At 36.8% G+C, this 26196-nt stretch overlaps 1 protein-coding gene across 8 annotated transcripts in view; it reads right to left on the bottom strand.

The window, feature by feature from the left end:
- The window catches only part of kif21b (kinesin family member 21B), an 87415-nt gene that overhangs the window by 40661 nt on the left and 20558 nt on the right, over positions 1 to 26196 (bottom strand). For all 8 annotated transcript variants that reach the window (XM_059537049.1, XM_059537057.1, XM_059537053.1 and 5 more), the window contains exons 2-12: positions 14952 to 15174; positions 14311 to 14493; positions 11108 to 11257; positions 9901 to 10032; positions 9371 to 9538; positions 6052 to 6167; positions 4177 to 4372; positions 2971 to 3160; positions 1958 to 2021; positions 1655 to 1867; positions 260 to 401 (exon numbers count right to left, since the gene is read on the bottom strand). In XM_059537049.1, coding sequence (XP_059393032.1) covers positions 260 to 401; positions 1655 to 1867; positions 1958 to 2021; positions 2971 to 3160; positions 4177 to 4372; positions 6052 to 6167; positions 9371 to 9538; positions 9901 to 10032; positions 11108 to 11257; positions 14311 to 14493; positions 14952 to 15174 — 1777 coding nt within the window. The remainder of the gene's footprint in view (positions 1 to 259; positions 402 to 1654; positions 1868 to 1957; positions 2022 to 2970; positions 3161 to 4176; positions 4373 to 6051; positions 6168 to 9370; positions 9539 to 9900; positions 10033 to 11107; positions 11258 to 14310; positions 14494 to 14951; positions 15175 to 26196) is intronic.

The raw sequence follows: 26196 nt of genomic DNA, 5'->3' as shown, positions 1-26196 counted from the left end.
AAGACAATTCTTGTAATTTTAGAGTTTCATTTGCATTAAATCACTGTCTGCAAGGTGTAATTTAAATCATATTCAACCTCTTAATTCTCATATTTATTCACACTGCTGTAAAACATAATTCATTACTGCTTCATTCTCATAAAACATTGCCATGCACATTTTTTCCTCAGAAGCATTACAGACTTTTTTCAAATCCATCTCAAATCTTTGTAAACAGCAGACCAGTTGGAACATAATGAATAAATCTCCTTTCTCTCACCTCTTCAGGTTCATTATCAGAGTCTCCATCTCCATTTTCTCTTCGCTCTTCATTTTCCCTGCTCAGCCCATTCTCGCTCTTTTCTCCATTTTCCTGAGGATAAAGCTTGGCCCTCTTCTTCAAACCTTTTTCTTTCTCGGGACTGCAAAAAAAATGGTGATCTATTAATAAAGTTCCTATAGACAAATACATGCATAAACAAAGCACTGATGTAATCAATAGGACATACAGTAGTTTGAACACTAAATTATAAGGCATCAGCCACAATTCCACCAATATCGGACGCAAACGTCATTTATTAGTAATATAATCACACCACAGGGACTCATGCAGTGGTGTCTTCTGCTTTTTAGCCTTTGCAGGTCAGCTGAGACTTCCAGTAGTAATTCTGTAGTGTTGGGTTCACAAATTACCCATGGTCTCGCTCCCATTATGGCCAAATTAAAGCCAATCATAACGGACCATTTACTGAGAGATACTTGTGTCTGTGCCAGCTTGCTGTCCTTAGTTGGAGTCGGTCAGGACATACTGGCACAAACACAGAGATAAATCTAATTCGGACACACTGTACAGCCTCTTATTGGCTCAGGACAAGCATATTAAAGTCTTCCAAATACACAATCAGCGGGATAAGTTACAAGACCTCTGCTACCATCAGAAGAGATTGCCAGACATAGACATGATGTGTTAAGACCGCCTGAGACATCCTGGAGCAGGGTCTCCTGTTTAATCACTTATTTAATAGCATTAATTCATTCATATATGCGATGGATACTGTAGTCTGACAATACCATTTCCTTTTAGACGTGACCTAAAATGTTCTCAAATACATTTTTATAAGTTAAGATCTATTCGGACATATCTTCCATGGAGTATGTGTTTCTATGATGGTATAATTTCCTTCAACATGAATATGAAAAGAAATTAACATTTTTTAAATCATTTTGCAAAGACATTTGAGCAGATAAAAAAAAAGAGAATACAAGAATAAAATAAATATATAAAGAATAAAAATAAATAATACATAAGAGAATAAATGCAGAATTAATTCACAAAGAATACATCAAAGAATAAGAGCATAAAATAATATGAAACAAAATATTCATATAATCTAAAAAAAAGAGTAAATTAATAATACAAAAATACATAAAAGAATAAGTAAATCAATAAACACAAATAAATAATCAGTAAAAGAATAAAATCAAAATGAATAAATGCATACAAGAATACAAGTAAATAAATGAATAAAAAGAATAAATAAAACAAACAAATAAGCACATAAATGCATAACGGATAAAGTTTAAAAATAAAGAAGAAAAATCGATCAATAAAAAGAACAAATAAATCAAAGAATAATAAATAAAAACAAACAAGCGCTTGCTCCTCAGACTTCACCTCTTCCTCCTCTGATTTCTCTCTTTCTTCTTTAGCCTCTCCACATCTAATTTGGCTTGACGAATCACATCGGTCATCTCTGCATCCATGGAAACAGAGGGGGAGGAGCCAAGAGTGAGTGCTGGAGAGGCCGGGTGTGGAGAGCGGGCGGAGAGGCGAGACAAACTGCGCCTCAGAGACTCGTTCATGGCCTCGCTCTCCAGCAGCTTAGACCTGAGGACCAGACACATACAAGTCACTGTTTAACACGGCTCTGAGGAGAAATTCAAATCCAAACGTGTCACGAGTAGAATTTCACGTTACCTCAGCTCTTCGATTTCTCGAATGTAGTTCTGGATTAGATTGCCAATCTCCTCGTTTGTTTCACCTGTTCAAAGTGTGACGGATTTATTCAGCAATAATGAAACAACAAGAAGTACTGATGATTGTTTTTTCATCTTTTTACACCACGCCAGCTTTCTTGGCTATTTTTTAATGACAAAAACTATTTTTGAATAATTAAAATTTGAAATTGAAACCAAATAATATAATAAAAAAAATAAAAATAAAACTTTTCAATGATATCAACAGAATAAAAAAAAACTATTTTTAAAAAGAAGTAGAAACGTTAAAATCACTGAGTTTCGAAAAACTAAATTGCACAGATTTCAGCAGTAAAATTATGTTAGGCACTGTTTAATATTTAATACAATTCTCTATATTTAATGTCTCAATGCAAGAATGAGTTGAATAACTTATTACATATTTTTCATATCCCACTAAATAAACTATTAAGCCGAGACATTTGCAGTACTTGTCTACTGATTATTTACAGTAAATTACACAGAATGGTTTTGCTGTTAATAGTGTTGCACAGAAATGCATAATTCCTATGCAGCATAAGTCAGATACACCGCTGGGATACCAAGACCAAGTATTTTAGGAGCAGACGCAAAACTGCCCTACTGGCACAGCCTTTGAAAAATTATCGGTCAAATAAAAAAATGCATTAAAAGTATTTAAATATACATGTTTCATTTATATCAACAACAAAATTACACTGATTATATAATAAATATCTCCCAGTCCTACTATTAGGGCCCTATGAGTTCTATGATGCCGTAAACGCGAATGGAATCGCAGAATCCACTTATAAAAACAGAACTTACTGTATAATGCAGAAGGATTCTTTATTTTTAATTGTTTAGAAAAATTGCATTTAGGCTAACCAGTAAAAAGGAGTCCAGATAAATTTAAACGAAAAAAAAAAAAAAAAAGGATTTTAAAGGGCCCTGTACGGTCGACACATAATTCTCCAACCACTGGAGGTCTCTCACCAGTCTTAGTGAGCAGCAGGTTGACTCCATTGGTGAGCAGCTGGGTGACTCGAGTGTTGAGGTGGTCGATGGTTTCCTGCATGGCTTTGACCCGCATACGTAGAGTGCCATTCTCTTTTTGGAGCATGGCGTTCTCTTGAAACAGATCGCTAAAACCGTCGGATCCATCTTCACAGGCCACTCGTTTTCCCTGAAAGAAATCCAAAGACTGTAAGATGGATAGGTAGGCACGGACCCCATCCAACCCAAGCAACAATCCCCCAATCCTTTCATGCTCGGTCTCTCTGTCAGGGCAGCTCAACGCTCTTAAAGCCATCACGGCTAATCGCTAACTTCTTCCGGCGGCCATTTATCATCCAGGTCAAGCAGAGGCGCTAAGCTGCTGCTACGCTCCATTAACTCCAGCGCGATCCCATGAGCTGAACCATGTTATCATGCAGGAACCCACCCTTTCTCATGCCCTGGACTTATTACATAAACAGCTAGAGCACCAACTGGGTGGCACTGAAGAAGAGAGGAGAAAGAACAAGTGTAGGTAGAGAAAACGTAGGTAGTGTAAAACGAATTCACAACTAATTCATGATGACGTTTTATACATACATCTTTGTGTAGGATCATATGCATTTGTATGACTAATTTGATTACAAGTCACCATGAAGGTGAGGCTATTCCTCATGAGATGTGTGAGCAGATTGTCCAAAAAGAGATTGTACTAATTCGTACAAATTCATACGAATTTGTACAATTTAAAGATAAAACATTATCAACTGAACCTAACCCTCAAGCTAATGTGTGAGTAAGAAATTCTTACAAATATTTCTAAAGATGCTTAAAAAAAATTGTCAAGAGATTGTGTTGTTGGTGGAGGGCGAGATTTTTAGCAAAGAATTACTTTTTTCGGGCTGTTTCAGAAACTTGGAATTTAGTGCACGATTAGTATGGAATACTTGTGTACTTTTTTTGTAATATTAGGAGCTCGACAGCCCAGTCACCCATTCAGTGAACAATAAAGTTTTGAAATGAACAGCCAGGATATTCTACAAAAAATCTCTTTTTCCCACAGAATAACTTTTTTTATATATATGGAGGCGGGTAAATGATTGTCCATTTGAATTGCCCACTTGAGGGTTTTTGTTGGTGGGAAAAGATGCCTCCTGGAGACTAACTCCTCCAGAATGCCACGACCCTCCAGGTCCTTCTTCTCACCGCTTTGTACTCCATGATCTCCATCTGGAGGCGTGCAATCTCTGCTCGTAATGCGCTGATCTGCTGGCTGGTTTTGTCCTGGTTCATGATCACTTTGTTCTTGATGTTGCGAGCCCGATTGGCATACTTCAGTGTGTTCAGGGTCTCCATGAAGTCACGGTCAGAGGGGCTCACGCAGGCAATCATCACGGTCCGACTAGACAGATACAAGGCAGATGAGAATGCAAGCGGCAAAGAATTCATAAGGGTCTTTCACAAACACACACACAAGGCAGAAAGATAAAACACACAAACAGATGACAGATAAACACAAACATGCTTTCATGGACTGCACACGCTGATCGCATATTTTTGTGTGTGCGGCTGGGATTGAATGTCTTTAAGGAGCACCTCTGTCTGCAGTCCCTCATATTTAATTCAATCAACTCCCCCTCTGAACCCGCATCAGAAGAATATATAGGCAGCCTGTAATGTCCACTGTGGGCTGAGTGACCCAGCGCTGCGCCTACATGCAGATTGATGCAGTGCACTGTTAGCATGCATTAACCTTCAAGGCACAATGACAGCACTGTGCACAGTGATGTTTACAAGTGTGTGAATTTGCATGGACAGTCTGAGACCTCTAAAAGTGTCAGACAAATGGTCTCAACAATGACAGAAGTTAAAGCATTCTAGATATAGTATCATATATGGAACTAAATAATTACGGCTGTCAATGTAATGTTGATTTACTGTAACTGGTGATTTGAAAATACATATTAAAATGTAAAAAAATATATATATAAGAAAAAAATGTATATCAATAAAATATAAAAAGTAATCATGCCCCCCGTACTTGTATGTACATTTTGAATTAATTAGGGCTGTCAATTTAATTTTACATTTCCGAGATTAATTATTAAAAAAATACAACTACATATTTTTTAATTATTAAATTATGAAATAATTAGTGCTGCTAATTCAATGTTAATTTTCTGAGATTAATTATTTAAAAATACAAAATTAATAACATATTATAATAAATAAATAAATACATTTCAATAGAATTTCAATTAATCATGTCCCCTGACTTGTAGATTCCTTATTGTAGCTCTTTAATGTTCATTTTTATACATTTTTAAAGATTAATTATTATAAAATATTTTTGTAAATATCTTAATCATGCCCCTTTCTTGTTTAAATTCTGCAGTAAGTATATTAGTGCTATATTCCATCCTTACGGTGTTATTCTTATGTATGTCTGCACTATGTCTATGTCTTCTTCTGCACTGGAAGCTCCTGTCAAGTCAAATTCCTTGTGTGTGTAAACATACTTGGTAATAAAGCCCTTCTGATTCTGATAAAAGTGTCATAATAGAGGTGGGCCTAAAAGTAGTAAAGTAGGTCTGTAGTATTTATAATTATCCTAATTTAACATAAAATGACAAATATAACTAAATGTGTATGTACATGTCAAGTTTTGCTGTTTTGGTGTACTACATATTGTTATTAACAATAACAGGTGTACAGCGTGTCATGTAAAAGGTGTGGTACAGTAACTATAATTGTCAGTTTCCTGAAAACAATAGAAGTCAGTGGGAGGTCCACAAAGCCATCTTCAGCACAACCTGAAAAACGTCATATCTTCATAACAGGACTACTGTAAATATCTTTTACATATCTACAAATGACACAAATAAGGGGGATTGTTAATCTATAGTAATTATAATAATTATCTTAATTTAAGAACAATAAATCTTAAAAGGAGTTACCTAGTATGATACAAAAACACGTGTTTGCAACTCAACACAGCAGCTCTGCTCCAAACGCCTTTTATTTCGACAGTGTTCCTGAGAATGCCACACTTCTGGTGTTCAGGTGTGTGTCGGACGTTACCTGTTTCCTCCCAGCGAGTCCTGCAGCAGGCGTGTGAGTTTGGAGTCTCTGTAAGGCACATGGCCTGCCTTCTTACTCTGATCTCCCAAAGCGCTGATCACATTACCCAGGGCCAGCTGCCAAACACACACACATACACCGAGAGAGAGAGACCCGGTCACGCTCCATCGCATGCTGCTATCTAAGATTAAAAGCTTTTAAATGGGCTCTCATACAAATGAGTGACTAGGCTTTAAAAACAATAGAGCTCTATTGGGCTTTGAACAATGGCTCTTCTTGGCTCTCTTCCAGTCTTTAGCTCTACTTCAGAACCCTCTCACAATGTAATTACCTTTCCTTCCCTTCATCTACTCTGACAACTTTACCCAGAAAGACAGTGATGAAGTGCAGTAATGAAGGTGGAAGGATGCAGAACTAATGCAACATAAATTTCACACCTTAGTTAACATGGATAAACTTGACTCAGCTGAAAAAAAAAACGGATCACAATTATAATGAGGTCTAGGACTTTGAAAATCCCCGACGAAGCCAGTTTTGTGGTGTTGAGGTGTTGGCTTACTTCTGAGAACTTTCTCGAATTTCATGTATAAAGGGACTGGTATCTTAATGTCGATACAGTCATGATCTATAAAAAAAACTAGTTTGGAAACATCTATTTGTTTATTATTTACATGATTAATTAATTTATTATATCTATAATTATTTACAAATTTTCCACATTTTATTTGAACATAAATATAGTTTAAACATATTAATAATAATAATAATAATAATAATAATAATAATACTTAAAACAATTTAAACAATCCAATATTTTAGGAGTTTGAAAATCTTCTAGAAAATTGGCTAGACCTAAAAACAAAACATAATATAAACACATTTTACTATTAATTTACTATATTAACAAACAAAATATAATAAAATATACAGCGGGTAAAATAAGTATTGAAAACGTCAACATTTTTCTCAGCAAGTATATTTCTAAAGGTACTGTTGTCATAAAGTTTTCACCAGATGTCGGTAACAATTCAACTAATCCATACATACAAAGAAAGCAAAACAAATAAATTCAGAAATTAAGTTGTGTAGTAAAGTAGAATGACACAGGGGAAAAGTATTGAACACATGAAGTAAGGGAGGAGCAAAAACACATGGAAACCCAAGACACCTGCAGAAATCTATCAGTAACTAGAAAGCAATCCTGCCCCTTGCCAATGGAAATTAATATTAGTTGGTTTAGTCCCAAATATAAAAAGGTGTCTCATGACCAACGTGTCACACAAGAAACATTTCATGATGTGTAAAAGCAAAGAGCATTCTCAAGATCTTCCCAACCTTACGGTTGCAAAACATACTGATGGCATTGGTTACAGAAGGATTTCTATACTTCTGATTATTTCAGTAAGCAATTTTGGGGCCATAATCCAGAAAGAACATAATTTCACCATAAACCGGCCACGACCAGGTGCTCCTGACAAGATTTCTGACAGAGGAGTGCAAAGAAACAAATAGTTGTCCAAGAGCCAAGGATCACTTGTGGAGAGCTTCAAAAAGTCCTGGAATTAATATCTACAATTGTTTCAAAGAAAACAATAATTAATGCACTCAACCGCCGTGGCCTGTACACACGCTCACCACGCAAGGCTCTATTGCCGAAGAAAAAGCATGTTGAAACTTGTTTAAAGTTTGCTGCACAACATTTGGACAAGCCTGTGAAATACTGGGAGAATATAGTCTGGTCCAATGAGCAAAAGTTGTACTCTTCGGATGCCATAATACACACGTTTGGAGGTCAAATGGCACTGCGCATCACCCCAAAAACATCATGGTGTGGAACTGGCAAAATTCATGTAATTAAAAGAAGGATGAATGGAAAAATGTACTATGACATTCTTGATAAAAATCTGCTCTCATCTACCAGGATGATGAAGATGAAACAAGGACATTCCAACGAGACAATGATCCCAAACAATGCCAAGGGAACTCTCTTTTGGTTTCAGAGAAAGAAAGGAAAGCTGCTAGAATGGCCCAGCCGATCATCTGACTTGAATCCAACAGAAAATATATGGAAAGAACTACAGATCAGAGTTCATAGAAGAGGTCCACAGAAGAGAATGGGCCAAAAACACACCTGAGCAATGTATGCGAATAGTTTCTCCACACAGGAGGTGTCTTAAAGCGGTCATTACCAACAAAGGCTTTTGTATGAAGTATTAAATAACTTTCAGTAAGCGTGTTCAATATTTTTTACCTGGTCATTCAATTTTATTAGACAGAACTTAATTTTTGGACTTGTTTGTATTGTTTTCATTGTATGTATGGATTAGCTGGGTAGTTACCGACATCTGGTGACAACAGCACCTTTAGAAATATATTTATTGAGAAAAAATGGTGATGTGTTGAATACTTATTTTACCCACTGTGTATATGTATATATATATATATATATATATATATATATGTACAGACAGACATATATATATGTATATGTGTGTGTGTGTGTGTGTGTGTGTATATATATATATATATATATATATATATATATATATACACACACACACACATACACTTACACACACACATATACACACACATACTGAACAAAATTATAAACACAACACTTGTTTTTGCCCCCATTTTTCATGAGCTGAACTCAAAATCTAAGACTTTGTGTACACAAAAGGCCTATTTCTTTCTGACATTCAAAAGTCTGAGATGAGTAAGATTTTAATATTTGTATTTTTTTTTTTTTTTAGAATTCATATGCCCATCAAGCTGCATTTATTCGATCAAAAATACCAAAAGGAATATTGTGAAATATTATTACAATTTAAAATAGTGGCTTTCTATTTTTAATATATGTTAAATACAAATGTATTCCTGTGACTTTTCAGCAACATTAGTCCAGTCCCTAGTCACATGATCCTTATAAATCATTCTACTTATGCGGATTTATTTTGTATGGTTTAAAACGGTTTTAGCGGTTTAATATTTTTTTGGAACCTGATATACTTTTTGAGGAACAGCAATTATTCAAAATAGAAATCTTTTCTAACAATATAATCATTACATAGTGTTAATCTTTATAATCATTATTTATCAACACATCCTTTCTGAATAAAAGTATTATTTCATCAAAGCATTGTGTCTTGCTCAACAAGGTAATGCAAATCACCTTTAGATGACAGAATGCAATCAGAAAAATGACCCTAGGGGAAAATCTAGCTGTCAGGGGACAGTCCTGTTGGCCAGTTCCTATAACTATGTTTCTAAAACTAACCTATTGTGAAAGCCCCTACAGTCTGAATAGCACACGTACCAGACCACAGTTGATAGAGATGCCCTCTCTCGCTCTCTCTCCTGTGGCTCCTGTGCGCTTGAGCCGCTCTGATCCAGCCAGGTCCACAAAGTGAAACTTAGCAGTGAGCGTCTCGTACTCGGGCTGAGAGATGGAGCCATCAGACACATCATTCATCTCTCCGTTCATCTGCAAGGGTAAAAAGCAACTGCAGCTTTAAGCCACTAACACAAGCATCTTAAATTAGAAATTCAAAATTATGTGCATTTTCAATGTGCACTGACATGTTCAGTGTCGATGTTTCTAATGCCAGTGGTTTTATATAATTACTCCGTTTTGAATCCCAGCAGTCTGAGCTCAATTAATTTTAATATTTTAAAACTTGAGACCTGCTCAAACTTGTTAATGGCTTTCTTATCCAGTAGTTTGGGATCATAGCTTTCAACATGATGCATGCAGTTTTAATTAATATTCACATGTGTTGTCAGATGTTGTTGGCATTACTGTGAGCATCTGAAGCGGCTCCTGACTGATGTGTTGATGTGCCGTACCTGTGGCTGCGGGCAGACTCTCATCTGGCAGAGGTGGATGGTGAAGATGGCATGAGAGCGGGAGCTCTGGGCGTTCATCTGTGTGCTGGCGGTGGTGCGGGAAAGAGCGCCCAGCTTCAGACACTGCAGCAGCTGAGGAGAAAGCACACAGTACTGTTATTCTACTCACTAAAGCTTGCTGTTGTCCTCGAGACATCAAGCAATAAGAGCCATTTTAGACAATTAAACAAGTCAACAATAGAATTAAATTCACAAAGCTTTTCACTTTCATCATGAGTCACGTTTCTGATTGAAAACAAACAATCAATGGGAAATGATGTAGGGAGGAACTGTGACAGCAGCTGTTGTCAAAACAATGTAGCTTCTCCAGCAACAAGCTACTATGTTCTCAGTGTTTATATAACATGGCATGCATGTTTTAATAATAATTATTATTAACAACAACATTTATATAATAAAAAAGAAAGAAATATTCATATTATATCATACTAATAACACATATTATTATTATTCATTTTTATATATATATATATATATATAAAATACAAAAAGAAATATTCATTTGTCATAATAATGATTATTATTATTCTCATTATTTAATACAATACACTATTTATTATTATTATTATTATTATTATTATAATCAGCAACAACATTTATATATAATATAGAAGAAAAATTCATATTATTTCATAATAATGATAATAATTATAATTGGTAGTAGTAATTATAATTGGTGGTTCAATTAATATACACACTAATAATAAAAATAATGATATAATAAATATTTATATGATTAATGTTTAATGTTGCATATGATCAACAACAACATTTAATATAATACTATTATTATTACTTTTTGTAGCGATAAGTGTAGATATACAAAAAAAAGTAAAACAAACTAAAAATAAAAGTGTTGATATACAAAAAATATATAACATTATTAACAAACTTGCAATATATTATATTCATGCTGTATTATAAAGGCTGCTGTTTTCTCTACTTTTATTGTTGGCTTAAATGTAGTTAGCTCAATGGTCGTTACAATTATTCTCATGACTATCTTGTAGCAATTACCTTTTTAAACTACACCTATTTTTTTGATTGCCATGCACTTATGAATCACTCACAATATTTAATTAATGTCAATGTTTATGTCATTCTGACTTCAAATGACTCCGGTAAATATCCCCGGCAGATATCTGACCTCCTCCTCTGAGCTGACCAGCCGTGAGGTCACTCCTGTGGTGTAGATGCCTCCGCTCCCATCCTCATGGATCTTAATGTTGGACTTCCGGCCTCGAGCCTCAGGGTCACGTGTGCTGTCAAACAGGTCCAGGATCTCCTCGTTATAGAGCTGCATGACAAATACACACACTCAGTGGCCTTCAGGGGGCAAAGGTCAAAGAGCCTTGCATGTTCGACCTCGGGAATCCCAGAGACAACACAAGCTGATGGACAATCCAATGATAAATAATGGAAACATAACTCATGAGCAAAACTACAACTGAAGAGAGAAAAAAAAGAAAAACAGGGCAGGGCTTTTCCCAGCTTCCCTCGCTTGAGGAAGTGACACAGAGGGACTTGATAAAATCAATTTAGGGTTCAAAACAATAAATCAAACTGCTAACATAGAAAAACAATGCACAAAGTGCACAAAGGAGTTCTGAAAAGGACAAGACTAATGAAATAAGGGCACTTTAATGCTCTATTAAAGCCGCCTCAAGGGACGGCGACTGTTCACAGCCGCAGAACTTGAGACAAATCTGTCGAGTTATTCCCCACGGCGAGCCGCGAATCTGCTGAACAAACAGCAGCCTGTGCCAGACAGCAAGCAGAACGGATCGTTAAAACGCCCCGTTACAGGTTTAAACTCATTACCAAGGCCAGGACTTTACGCGAGGAGGGAGCAAATGGGTTTACAGATACACTTCTGTCTGTGCAGCCTGCCAGCCCAATATACACTGCGGAAAAGAGTTCATGAAGCTGTAAATAAAACTGTTTGGAGTAGGCTACTTTTAGGAGAAAATACTATTTCAGTCTTTCCTCTCAGAAACAAGTATAGAAGCTTATGTAATATACTGTGATTTTTCTCACTTTTGTTAACTCAACTAGTAATTGCAACTCACAATTTGGACTTTTAATTACTATTCAAGTCAAAGATTCAATTTACCTCAAGTCAGTTTATCTTTTTTATTTTTTAATCTGTGGTGGAAATAAGCTTCCATAATTAACGCATTCAATTAAATGTGAGTTTGTTGTTATATATGTATATTATATTCATTCATTACACATAGACTGATATATTTCAAATGTTTATTTCTTTTAATTTGATGATTATAACTGACAACTAAGGAAAATCCCAAATTCAGTATCTCAGAAAATTAGAATATAACTTAAGACCAATACAAAGAGAGGATTTTTAGAAATCTTGGCCAACTAAAAAGTATGAAAATGAAAAGTATCATTTACAGCACTCAATACTTAGTTGGGGCTCCTTTTGCCCGAATTACTGCAGCAATGCAGCGTGGCATTAAGTCGATCAGTCTGTGGCACTGCTCAGGTGTTATGAGAGCCCAGGTTGCTCTGATAGTGGCCTTCAGCTCTTCTGCATTCTTGGGTCTGGCAAATCGCATCTTCCTCTTCACAATACCCCATAGATTTTCTATGGGATTAAGGTCAGGTGAGTTTGCTTTGGCACTGTGTCCAGGAGCCAAGTCCTGTTGGGAAATGAAATCTGCATCTCCATAAAGTTGGTCAGCAGCAGGAAGCATGAAATGCTCCAAAACTTCCTGGTATACGGCTACGTTGACCTTGGACCTTAGAAAACACAGTGGACCAACACCAGCAGATGACATGGCACCCCAAACCATCACTGACTGTGGAAACTTTACACTGGACCTCAAGCAACATGGATTGTGTGCCTCTCCTCTCTTCCTCCAGACTCTGGGACCCTGATTTCCAAACGAAATGCTAAATTTACTTTCTTCAGAGCACATAACTTTGGACTACTCATCAGCAGTAGTCCAGTGCTTTTTGAAGTGAGATGCTTCTGACGCTGTCTGTTGTTCAAGAGTGGCTTGACACAAGGAATGTGACAGCTGAAACCCATATGTCTTGCACACGTCTGTGTGTAGTGGTTCTTGAAGCACTGTCTCCAGCTGCAGTCCACTCTTTGTAAACCTCCACCACATTTATGAATGGGTTTTGTTTCACAAACTTTTCGTTCCCTTCACCTCTCTATTAATGTGCTTGGCCTCTTCTGCGATGACCTTTTGTGTCTTGCCCTCCTTGTGCAAGGTGTCAGTGGTCGAGCAGCAGTCTTTCCCATGATTCTTCTTCTTCTTCTTCTATTTTTCCTGGCGGTTGACAACTTGTTGTTGTATTACCGCAACCCCTGGACTGGAGTATACCCACAACTTATATTATCTCTATACTTTTAAATTCTTTTTAAAAGCCCTGTATTCTTTAAAAAAGAAAACAAAATTTGACACATCTTATCAGAACTTCTATGTAAAATATTTCTATAATTAAATATAATTTCATTGGCTTCTACTCTTCCCCATGATTGTGTAGCCTACAGAACTAGACTGAGAGACCGTTTAAAGGCTTTGCAGGTGTTTTGAGTTAATTAGCTGATCAGAGTGTGGCACCAGGTGTCTTCAATATTGAACCTTTCCACAATATTCAAATTTTCTGAGATACTGAATTTGGGATTTTCCTTAGTTGTCAGTTATAAACATCAAAATTAAAAGAAATAAACTTTTGAAATATATCAGTCTGTGTGTAATGAATTAATATAATATACAAGTTTCACTTTTTGAATGGAATTAGTGAAATAAATCAACTTTTTAAATGATATTCTAATTATATGACCAGCACCTAATATACATATATACATATATACATATATATACATATATATATATATATATATATATATATATATATATACATACACGATTCAACTAATTATGGCAACCCATAAAAATAAAAGTTTGGATTAACTTGATAAAATTGTGAAATAAATAAATAAATATAAATGTATATCTTTTTTTTAGTAGATTATACATCTCAAGGTACTACTAATAATAAATTATTATTATTAAAGCTTATTTTTTGCTTATTAAAATCTATATTTTGATTTCACTTGTTTATCAAAAAAATTTAATACACAGAATTTATAAAAAGAAAAAAAATCATGAGGCGTGATTGTTGTAAAAAGAATTTAATACATTATTAAGATGTTTTTTATAAATTAAATTGATTAGACATGTTTCCATTATTACAATTTAATTGAACCATCACAGAATCCAGAATAGTTGAAAGATAAAAAACTGATTTCATAGGGTCCTATAAATGGCAGCAAAACTACCACAAAAAAGGGTTCCATATTTGATGAAGCCTCACCTCCAGGAACTGGGCGCTGACTTTAAATTCTGGCAGGGGCATGCCGGCGCTCTGTGCCTCTAGTCTGTGTTTCTGGATGCCCTGGAAGAGATGTCGCACAGCCCGTGGGATGATGCCCTGCTCTTCCTCAGACACGGTTACATCAAAGCCAGTGCCCATGGTGTAGGTCTTCCCGGAACCGGTCTGCAACAAACATCAAAAACATGCACAAAACCCGTTGCAATTCACAAATTGAATAATAAAAATGAATACAACGCTGACATTCAATATACAATCATACACACAACTGAAATTTCACACAGTGAAATGCTTTATGTTTCCAGAGGTCTGCTTATAATCTTAGTATGGTTGTGTCATAATTTAGATATAAATATTTATACTCTGAATTTAGCCTCTGATTTGAATGCTTTGTTGATAGGGGACATAACTGCTGTGAGACTTCAATGGGGACACACTGCTGCGATTGGCTAAAGTCTTGGCATATGAAATGAGATATACATGTTGAACTCTGTTAAAAACTGATACTGTTTTTACAATAACAGCTGCTAAAATTAACTAATCGTGAAAAGTTATCTGTCATTTCCAGTTTACAATCAGTGTAAATGTAATTTTATCAGTTGTCCAAGTGTAGTAGATCTTACTTGTCCGTAAGCGAAGACGGTTGCGTTGTATCCCTCGAAGCAGCCTTCAACCAGCTTGTGAACACAGGCGCTGTAGATCTGATGTTGCTGAGCGTCCAAGTCAAACACAAAGTCATATGTAAAGGCCTTGTCTTTACCCAAGAGCACCTGGGGCTCCCCGGGAGTAACGGAGGTGCAGATGTGACATCCCTCAATCTTTTCCTTTGCCATCTGCGGCCGGATCCTGATGAAAAGAACAAAAAGTACAAATTGACAACGCATTAAAGGCAAAGAATCATGGACAGATGCTGCATTCAAGTCATGTTTGACAATCTGCTCTGCCACAGAATCTACTAAATCCCAAGAAATTAATGGTTCAGTATTTAAAAAGTTGACTGGAAATCCAGCCAACTCTTAAGTCTAATAAAACAGGATTTTAAGATTGATCTGAAATGAAGACATCATCCGGGGGGATCAAAGAAATATGAATATATAAATACAGAAGACAGAAATGCATAAAGTAGTTACCAAACTATCTTAGAACGCTCTCATTTTCCCCATGTAATCAAAATTTGTTTTGTTTGAATTTTGAACAGAAAGTTTGACTCCTAACCCTAAGGTTGTGGGTTCAAGTCTCGGGCCGGCATTACCATGACTGAAGTGCCCTTGAGCAAGGCACTGAACCACCAGTGTGCTCCCCGGGCGCTGCAACACAAATGGCTGCCCACTGCTCTAGGTGTGTGTTCACGGTGTGTGTTTACTGCTGTGTGTGTGCACTTTGGATGGGTTAAAGCAGGGGTTTTCAATCTCACACTTACTCAATTTCACACTCTCTGAGTGCTTCAGAGTTTCTCTTGACTCTCCGTCAAGCGATCTGTGATATTTCTCAGTTCATCTCAATGGATGCGCAGCACACCCGTATTTATTATACCGTAAACTCGAGTGTGAAGGTGCACAAATAGCCGTCGCTTTCTCTCACACACAGAGAGAGAGAGAGAGAAAGAGTGAGTGAGTGAGTGAGTGAGTGAATCGACTCGCTACATTTAAACAATATTCTTTGTTGTATTTTCTGTCAAAATAACGGAGTTCCTATGAAAGTCTTCAGCTTTTAAGGACAGCCAGGTGTTAATGTGCAAACGGCAATCCCATTGGCTGGCGCTCACCTATTATCATCCCTGTTTTGATTTCAGCAAATTAGTTCAAGCGAACGCACAAAACCTGATTAATATTCATGAATCCAGCAGCTCATTAATCCTTAGCAATCCTTAGTGTGTTTTATAGTTCTTATTATTAGAATTCGTATCATTATCCTATCAGTATTTTTGTTAGTTTTTTTCCCCAACGTTTTTTTTTATATTTTTGTGAGAAACATAGAATGACAGAAAAAACAACCACCTCTCAAGTTAAAATGTTCAGTTAAAATGACTAATATGCATTCAAACATGGTTATCAAATTTACTTGTAATAACTTAAGTTATATTAAATAATACTTGATTATTATAAAGATTGACTGACTGATGTTAAAAGTGTATTACAAAAAAATGCGCCCTTTTACAATTATTATATATGTATGTGTATATATATATATGTGTGTGTGTGTGTGTGTGTGTGTGTGTGTGTGTGTGTGTGTATATATATACATATATGTAACGATACGCAAAAATCACGGTTCGGTACGTACCTCGGTTTAAAGTCACGGTTCGGTTCATTTTCGGTACATTGAGGGAAAGAAATGCAAACATTAAACTGCAGGTTGTTTATTACTATAAACTTTTTTTTACAGTTTGTTCACACTCTTTTTTTAAATAAATTTTAATAAAATATACATAAAATAAAAAAGAATAAGAAATAAAATACTGCTGCAAAGTTCTCCACTAAATAAAATAATCTCAGTCTCAAACCAATATCATATAATAAAATATAATGAAAAATATAAATAAATAACTATGATTACAGTGCAGCATTACCAATCCCAGCTTGTAGGCCTGCTCATATTTAAAAAATATATAATGTAACTTTTCCAAAGTGTAAAGTGCAGCATCAACAGTGTCAGTTTTTAGACCTGCTCAGATTTCGTTATTGCGTTGGCCCGATCGGATTTAAGAGGAAAGGTCTGTTTAAATGCCGACGGGAGCTGCGTTTGAATCACAATCGTTTTTTTCCTAGTTGTAGTGATGTTCACCCTCGCGTGATGCCTTTTGAAAACCTTAGGCCGGTGACACACTGGCATATTGCACCTGTCAAACATAGTCTATTTTGCCGTCAATACTGTTGACGGCGTCCTTTATCAGTAGGCTTTATATTTATGCTCAACATGAAGTATAGATATTGTTGTCGTGAAGACAAGATCCTGTTCTGTCGGCGGCCTCCCTCTATGTCACCTACAAAAGGAGCAGTGCGCCATCACCGCATCAGGCACGATTCTGGTGTGTAAAGACACAGAAAACGCGAAGCAGCCGTCACGCAACTCACATGCAGCAGAAACGCCATGCTCACGCCATGCAGCCAGTGTGACGCAGGCCTTAGAATCAGCTGCAGGGCGGGATTTGTGCTGAACGCGGAGACTTCCGCCACTTAATATGTTCGTTTGGAAACAAGAAAGTTTTTCCTTTATTCCACACACAAAATATTGCATTCAGTCATTCGGTACACACGTGCACCGTACCGAAACGGTCCGGTACGAATACACATACCGTTACACCCCTAATATATATATATATATATATATATATATATCAATCAGTCTGGCGAGTAAACTAAAATGTTTACTAGCCAATGGCGATTCAATTGCCAAGGTGTCCGTAGAGGGTTGGGACACTACATATTTTAACGTCTGTAAACAAAAATGAAAACTTAAATACTAGTAGTGAAATTTTTCAGTTGTACTCTAAAATAAAATGGTTATTTTTCTTAAATACTTCATTTCTGTCATCAAAATTTTAAGTAAGATTAGGCTTAAAGTAATGTCAACCTTTTTTTTTTTTTTTTTTTTTTTAATATTTTGTTGGGTCGTGAAAGAGATTACACTTGTCAAGGTGGGTCGTGGAATGGAAAAGTTTGGGAACCCCTGGGTTAAAGGGTAACTAAACCCCTGGTCAGAACCTGACTCCAAACAAATCCAAATCATTCTGAAAAGTGGGCAGAGCACAGTGGAGATAGAGGGGACGAACCGAGGGCGGGGCTGAGCGGGTGGGGCGTGAACCTGAGACCCACAGTGACAGATTAATTGACAGCTGCTGTCAGAGTCGCTAAAATGGAGAGTGACTGTAGTGATGCAAGTAGCTTTGCAACAGAGCATTTGAAGTAGAGGACTTTTCTCCCCCACCTTCACCTGAAGTGGAGGATGTTGAGGTGTCTGTGGACAAAGGGCCAGGGCCTTGAGCCATATCAATTCGAGCCGCTGGCGGTCTTAACTCCCTCATCGCGATCCGCATCTGACAATGCTAGCGAAGCAGCCGCGCAAGAGAGAATGGGGCCAGTCTCTGAGTAAGGCACTGCGTCGCTTTTCAGAGCGAGCTGTGTGGAGAAGCCCATTTCCACCTCCATTACGTTGGAGAAGCAATCCCGCGTAAAATGCAGTTTGCACACTCCAGCTCTAGGCGGGAACTCGTGGTCTTCCAGGCCCAGGGCATGCAACCACTGGCACCTAATTTTTAAGTCTGCTGGAAAATGTTGCAACCAGCAGCACTACACCTACGTACCATCCTGACCCCTGTAAATATATCTAAATAAATCTACGCCAACTTGAAGCTATCCCAACTGATGCAATACTATGCTACTAACTAACTATGCTTCTAACAATACTAACGTTACACTAACAACTATGCTAATTAACTACATAGGCTACACGAAATAATCTAAATAACTAATCCTGGTTGTTTTCAATACTCTTAATTCCAACTCCTGACTCACTACAGTGATTTTGATGGAACAAGATGGTTTTATACTGCCAAGGGCGTGGTAGCTCATACCAGAGAGCTGCACGGGTCTGATTTTGTAAATCCGCACCCGCCCGTACCCGCAGTGCTTAAAACCGCATCTGACCTGTTTTCCGAAAGCAGCACTAATTAAAATCCGCACCCGACCCACTTAAAATAGAACCGGCACCCGACCCGCACCCGAAATCAAATCAGTTAAGCCAGTCACATTAGACACACTTTTTTCAACAGTTTCAACACGACATTTTATTGCCAGGTCATACAGAAGTTATTACACGGTCTTTGGCATTAACACAAGGGCAACCTCAGCCGAAGCTGTCAAAAAGCGGTTCATAAAGAACATGGCTAACGTTACTACAAAACTGAGTAACGCAATTTCATCTAGCCTACATCAGACAATGTTGGGTGTAGGCCTATAGTAGGCTGTGTTATGTATCCTGATTGACTTCATGATAAGTTAAATCTGTTTTGCACATGCTTCGCCACAGAGTTAGCAATTTCAGACAGTACAGGACAGCATCTGTTTGATTCACTTCACGTCTGTGGGCGTTACGCAGAGCTCAGTGTGGCTCAGGCACGGCGCCAGGATTACAGTTTTGGATGGGCCAAACCAATTGTGGGTGGGAGCTGTTGTTAACTGACTAGCTGTGCAAATAAACGCTGATAATGAACGTGTATTTGCGGAGCTAGTCAGTTAACAATGGCTCCGTGAAGTAACAGCTGCTCTATGTGAAATCACACACCTGATGGAATTTACCGCTGATAAGAGAACCGGCTTTACTGACGAGATGCGCATTAATTATCGGACTCCTAACATGAATGGGTTCACCACATTTTTACATCTTAAGGGGCCATTCACACAGAACACATTTTTCCATTCCAATACGCTACTTTTACATAGTTTTTCTATGTAAATGCACTAGATGGTTGTGTATGACCATTGTGCTTGCATCTCAGGTCTTTAAGATGCCATGTCACTGTCAACTTTTACTGTAAATAAAGCTTGTAATGCTAGCCTGCCTATGGGGTCTTCTGATTGGCCCACTATTTTGGAACTGACATCGATGAGTGATGCTGCAGGTAAAAAGTGCAAAAAAAAAAAAAACCACACAAAAAAATCAGATTGCATGAAATAGCATTAGACCTCCTGTGATTACATGCAAGTTTTCATGGCAACGGTTTTATTTGACAACAACATGGCAGAAGAGCACAGCATCTCATCTTGCATTAGATGCAAAGTTGGATTCTATGTGATTGACCCCCAAGAACCCTCAATTTTCTATTAGGTTGAAGGACCAGGTTAAATCACTTACATAAATGGACAAGTAAATCCATGTCAAGTTAACGTCGAGGTTAATTAAATCTTCAGGCTAAAACCCCACTAATTTATTAAACAATTAATTGAATCAAGTTAATTAGCTTTTGCCTGAAGCATTTCTGATGGGCTGATACTCATTCATCTCTCCTACAGATACTTCTTACTAATAACATTGGTCTTAAATGACAGCTCTGAACAATCTGCCCTTTTTATTATCAACTTGTCGTTTGTGTGCATCTTTTTTTAAACATTTCAAACATTTAAATGGCTACCTTTAATGGTTTGTTATTTTCATTACAAGGTGAAACTAGACCATAGCAGTCACCAGAAAACTCTAAAAACCAATAACAAGCATGTTTTATTCAGATAATCTAGAGAAAATCAAGTTTTAAGATGGTATTGTAAAGTAATGACCACTAAGTTGAATTAGACCCCATGGCTCCTTGATGACAACAGCCCTATTGTCCTCCGTCTGATACATAGACTCATAACAAACATACGCACTTACACACACATCTGTTTCGCCCAACAGAGTTAATCAAAGGAGGCCTGGCGAGGCATGTTACGTGTGGACTAATCTCAGCCTCAGATGTCACTACCACAGACCATTGGCTAAATGTCTGATGCATATGGACACAAAAATGGAAACACTTCAGAAGTGTCCAAATTGTCATCGGATAGGTTCAATTATACAGGATTCGTGGGAGACGTGCATGTCATGTTCTTCAACGTTCTGCCTGGAAACAAAGATGCTGTGGCTAAAAGTACTATTTTTTCATTAAAGGAATAGTTCACCCAAAAAAGGAAAACTCAGTCATTAATAACCCTCATATCGTTCCAAACCCGCAAGACCTTTGATTATCTTCGGAACAGAAGTTAAGATATTTTTGATGAAATCATTGAGCTTTCTGTCCCAGCATAGACAGCAATGTAACAGAACATTTTATGGCCCAGAAACGGCTGAAATGTGAGGTTTATTGTTTTATGAAGCTTTATTTGAACACTTCGTACATGCTGTTAGATAAACTGTTGTCAGTCATGTGCTCATTTAAAATCCGGATATCATTGGTAAAGTTATTGTTTTAGTGTTGATGCAAACAAAAAGTAATTAGATTTATTGTTTATTGATTTTAAAAACAAAACTTGGTCAAACGATTTGTGCGTCGGAACTTTTTTTACATTTCCAGCATACTTTAACAATACAGTGATAATACTGATAACCATGAATATATGATATCCAGGGGTGCACATAAGTGGTCCGCAAGTCCGCATGCGCGACCAAAATAAAAAATGCATTATATAAATATGTTCTGACACCGCATTTGCGTACCAACATGGTTGACAGCTGTTACCATTTTTGATCACAAACTGCACTATATTAGTTTTATTTTCAACCTGAAAGCATAAATCTAGTCTACCTCATTGCATTTTCAAAGCACAATGCAAAACTGCGACATTCATCCACTGACGCTCTTTAATCAGCAGCATTGCTAAATCCGGAAGCGCGTATACTTACTTGCCGGCAACCCGCCAAAATAAAAGCCTGCTGATATTAAGTTTGAATATGATGAAAACGCTTTTATTTCTTTATTTTTTAGACGCTTTTATCCAAAGCTACTTAAAATTAAAGAATACATAAAGCAATTATTCTTAAAGAGGCAAACAAAGAAAGTAGTAGTAAATATTAGCATTTATTTTTAAGTTTACTATGAAATAAATGTACAGTCGTGGCCAAAAGTTTTGAGAATTACATAAATATTAGTTTTCAAAAAGTTTGCTGCTAAACTGCTTTTAGATCTTTGTTTCAGTTGTTTCTGTGATGAACTGAAATATAATTACAAGCACTTCATACGTTTCAAAGGCTTTTATCCACAATTACATGACACTTATGCAAAGAGTCAGTATTTGCAGTGTTGGCCCTTCTTTTTCAGGACCTCTGCAGTTCGACTGGGCATGCTCTCAATCAACTTCTGGGCCAAATCCTGACTGATAGCAACCCATTCTTTCATAATCACTTCTTGGAGTTTGTCAGAATTAGTGGGTTTTTGTTTGTCCACCCGCCTCTTGAGGATTGACCACAAGTTCTCAATGGGATTAAGATCTGGGGAGTTTCCAGGCCATGGACCCAAAATTTCAACATTCTGGTCCCCGAGCCACTTAGTTATCACTTTTGCCTTATGACACGGTGCTCCATCGTGCTGGAAAATGCATTGTTCTTCACCAAACTGTTGTTGGATTGTTGGAAGAAGTTGCTGTTGGAGGGTGTTTTGGTACCATTCTTTATTCATGGCTGTGTTTTTGGGCAGAATTGTAAGTGAGCCCACTCCCTTGGATGAGAAGCAACCCAACACATGAATGGTGTCAGGATGCTTTACTGTTGGCATGACACAGGACTGATGGTAGCGCTCACCTTTTCTTCTCCGAACAAGCCTTTTTCCAGATGCCCCAAACAATCGGAAAGGGGCTTCATCGGAGAATATGACTTTGCCCCAGTCCTCAGCAGTCCATTCACTATACTTTCTGCAGAAGATCAATCTGTCCCTGATGTTTTTTTTGGAGAGAAGTGGCTTCTTTGCTGCCCTTCTTGACACCAGGCCATCTTCCAAAAGCACTCCGATCCAGCAGCTGAATCCTCTTTAGGAGACGATCCTGTCGCTTGCTGGACTTTCTTGGACGTCCTGAAGCCTTCTTTACAAGAATTGAACCTCTTTCCTTGAAGTTCTTGATGATCCTATAAATTGTTGATTTAGGTGCAATCTTAGTAGCCACAATATCCTTGCCTGTGAAGCCATTTTTATGCAACGCAATGATGGCTGCACGTGTTTCTTTGCAGGTCGCCATGGTTAACAATGCAAGAACAATGATTTCAAGCATCACCCTCCTTTTAACATGTCAAGTCTGCCATTCTAACCCAATCAGCCTGACATAATGATCTCCAGCCTTGTGCTTGTCAACATTCTCACCTGAGTTAACAAGACGATTACTGAAATGATCTCAGCAGGTCCTTTAATGACAGCAATGAAATGCAGTGGAAAGGTTTTTTTGGGATTAAGTTAATTTTCATGGCAAAGAAGGACTATGCAATTCATCTGATCACTCTTCATAACATTCTGGAGTATATGCAAATTGCTTTTATAAAAACTTAAGCAGCAACTTTTCCAATTTCCAATATTTATGTAATTCTCAAAACTTTTGGCCACGACTGTATTTGTATTTAATACTAGTACTGCCTTTTATTTTAATAATATTATCACACACTATTTTTTTGTTTATTTACTATAATTTTATTTAAAAAAAAAAAAAAAAAAACTAAAAGTGCTATAATATTATAACTATTATTAATTAATTTTTTATAGTTATATTTAATGGGTCACACTATATGCAGTGTGAGGACCAAACCAAATCTCCAGGTTCTCTGATGAGAACCAGGCTGAAAAAATTATGTGCACCCCTGGATAGATAGCTATATATATATATATAACACAAAGTCATGTAAAATAATTGTTTGCATTTAGCAATGTAACTGACAAAAAACATATATGAAATAAATACATAGATTTTTTTATTACTTTTTTTTGGACATATTTAACTAATTTCTGGGGTCACTTTTGCATAGCCAGCTACAAACCCACAACACAAACTCCAAAGAAGCTCCTTGTGTTTGAGATCCGCAAAACATGAAACACCACAAACCCAGTTTAAGTAGCAGACACGTCCCAGCATATGCTAGTCACATTTAAACCCTAATTCTGGTCATTACATTGATCATTAGCATCTACAGCTGTGAGGGATGCACAAACCAGCTGAATGTGGCAGGAAATGAGAGAGAACCATGAATAATCAATTAACAAGAACACACAGGCGCAGAATGCAGGCTCAATCCCTTCTGCCTCACACACGCCATCTATCTACCCATCCTCCTCTCTCTCTCTCACTGGCCTCAGCTGGGCTTTAGCCTCTTTCTTTTATCCCGTTCCACAGTCAGGGGAAGCATAATCTATAGCGCATTGATCAGGAGGACAAACACAACACATGAGGCGTTCCCCTGAGAGGATCACACACTAAAAATAACCCAACGCTTGAGGATTACACATCTGATCGGCCCGCACCGCATCCTTACCTTATCCTAGACCAGGCAGTTACGGAAATTCTGAAAAAGAGTCCACCAAACTGTTTTCAGATCAGCGTGCGTCGAGGGCACATCCTTATTGGCTTGATCTGTTTATCCTAAAGAGCCGTGCAACTTGTAATTTCCTGTGAGATAAAATACTAAACGTCTTGAGGAGATTATTAACGCTTCGCTAAATAATTAAGTTGATGTTCCACAGAACAAAGACATTTCATTCCCACAGGGCCTTGAGTTTTAATAGGGTTGGTTTTTCTAAAGAAGGACTGCTAATGCTATCAGTGTCATTATCAGCTTTTAATTATGCAAAAAAAGATTAACCCCAACACAAAAAAAATAAAAATCTTAAAATGAGTCAGAGACAAAATCCCACAAAAAAATACTCAAGTATATCCATAAATAGCAACCTCTGTTTCACAAGCAAATATGTCCAGGCAACTCAGAATTTGATTCAAGCGTCTCCACGGCTCTAAATTAGATTCATAAACAAAAAATCTGAAGTTGGCCCACCCATTTTAATATCTGCAGTGATCCATCATTTGTGTCTTCCAGACATAACACCCACACATGACGCATCTGTCCGCCTGCTGCCTCTGTGTGTTTGTTTATGTGACCGAAAAACAAAAGGAAGCGTGTCATCAGTCTGCTCTGACTGCACTTCCTGGTCTGCAGAAGGGAAGTTCTCACCACATCCTTCAGTTAGAAAAGTCTAAGATCAGTGTGAAGCCACCTTAACCACAAAGAGTCATTTTCCCGCTTTAAAACCTTCAAAATTTACTTCTGCCTTTAAAGTAGCTTCTCACAAAATGTGGCATTCTCAGTCGTTCTGCGATAAATGCACTTCTTGTCAAAAGAAAAAGTGACAGAAGCAGCAAAAACCCCTTTCCTGTATTAATTGCATTAAATATTTTTAACGCATTTAACGCAAAAAAATAATCACCAGCATTAATGCACTAATTTTGACACACACATATATATATATATATATATATATATATATATAGACCCTCACCATTTCAAAAGTATAGTCGTAAGACATTAAACTGTATATAATCCTATTGTTGTAACATTGCCTTTAAGTCTTGTCTATACAAAGTTATTTCTAATCATTCATCTCCATCCATAACTATGCAAAGCCAGAAACCCATGTAACTTTCAACTCGTATAGAATATCAGGAAGGGATGTAAAATGTAACAAAGGTTGGTTTACTTTGAGAAAACCTGCATATAAATATAAATTACCTATTTACTTATGTGTTTACATATAACATTACGTACATAAACTACTGCTCAATTTTTGGGGTCGGTGAGATTTTATGTTTTTATATTACATTTTAGTGATCAAAAATAAAGAAAAGCGTAGTATTGTTAAATATTACTGAAGTGTGTGTATGTGTGTGTATACAGATATACACAGACACACACACAATACTCAACATTGGAATTGGATCAAAATCTTTCAAAGTTGTCTTAAAACCGACCTTTGATTAACTTTTGTAAATCATTTTAAATGCTGACTAGTGTGTGTGAAGGCTTTCGTAACATTATTTTGTAACATTTGTGTGTGTGTTTTTTATTCAACTGAATGAACACTTGCCGAAGAAAAGTGAATAATTTGCTGCTCCGTTTTCTGCTTATGTATCAAGCTTTGCCAATATTGTATTACTTAAGAATTTTGAATTTGAATACATCTTACTGACAACAAATTTGAATAGTATGCTAAAATAACACTTAAATTAAATGTAAAAATAAATGTAAAAAAATACATAAATATGAAATTGTTTTAAATAAATACAGCACACTGTCTAGATTTGTATTTTACTGTATACATTTTTCCTTTGTATATTTTTTTACATTTACGATGTCTTAATTAAAAAAAAGAAA

The sequence above is a fragment of the Carassius carassius genome, chromosome 44 (genome assembly GCF_963082965.1).
Source record: "Carassius carassius chromosome 44, fCarCar2.1, whole genome shotgun sequence".
Taxonomy (NCBI): Eukaryota; Metazoa; Chordata; class Actinopteri; order Cypriniformes; family Cyprinidae; genus Carassius; species Carassius carassius.
The sequence above is the reverse complement of the archived record's forward strand: the minus strand, read 5'-3'. Positions and strand labels throughout refer to the sequence as shown.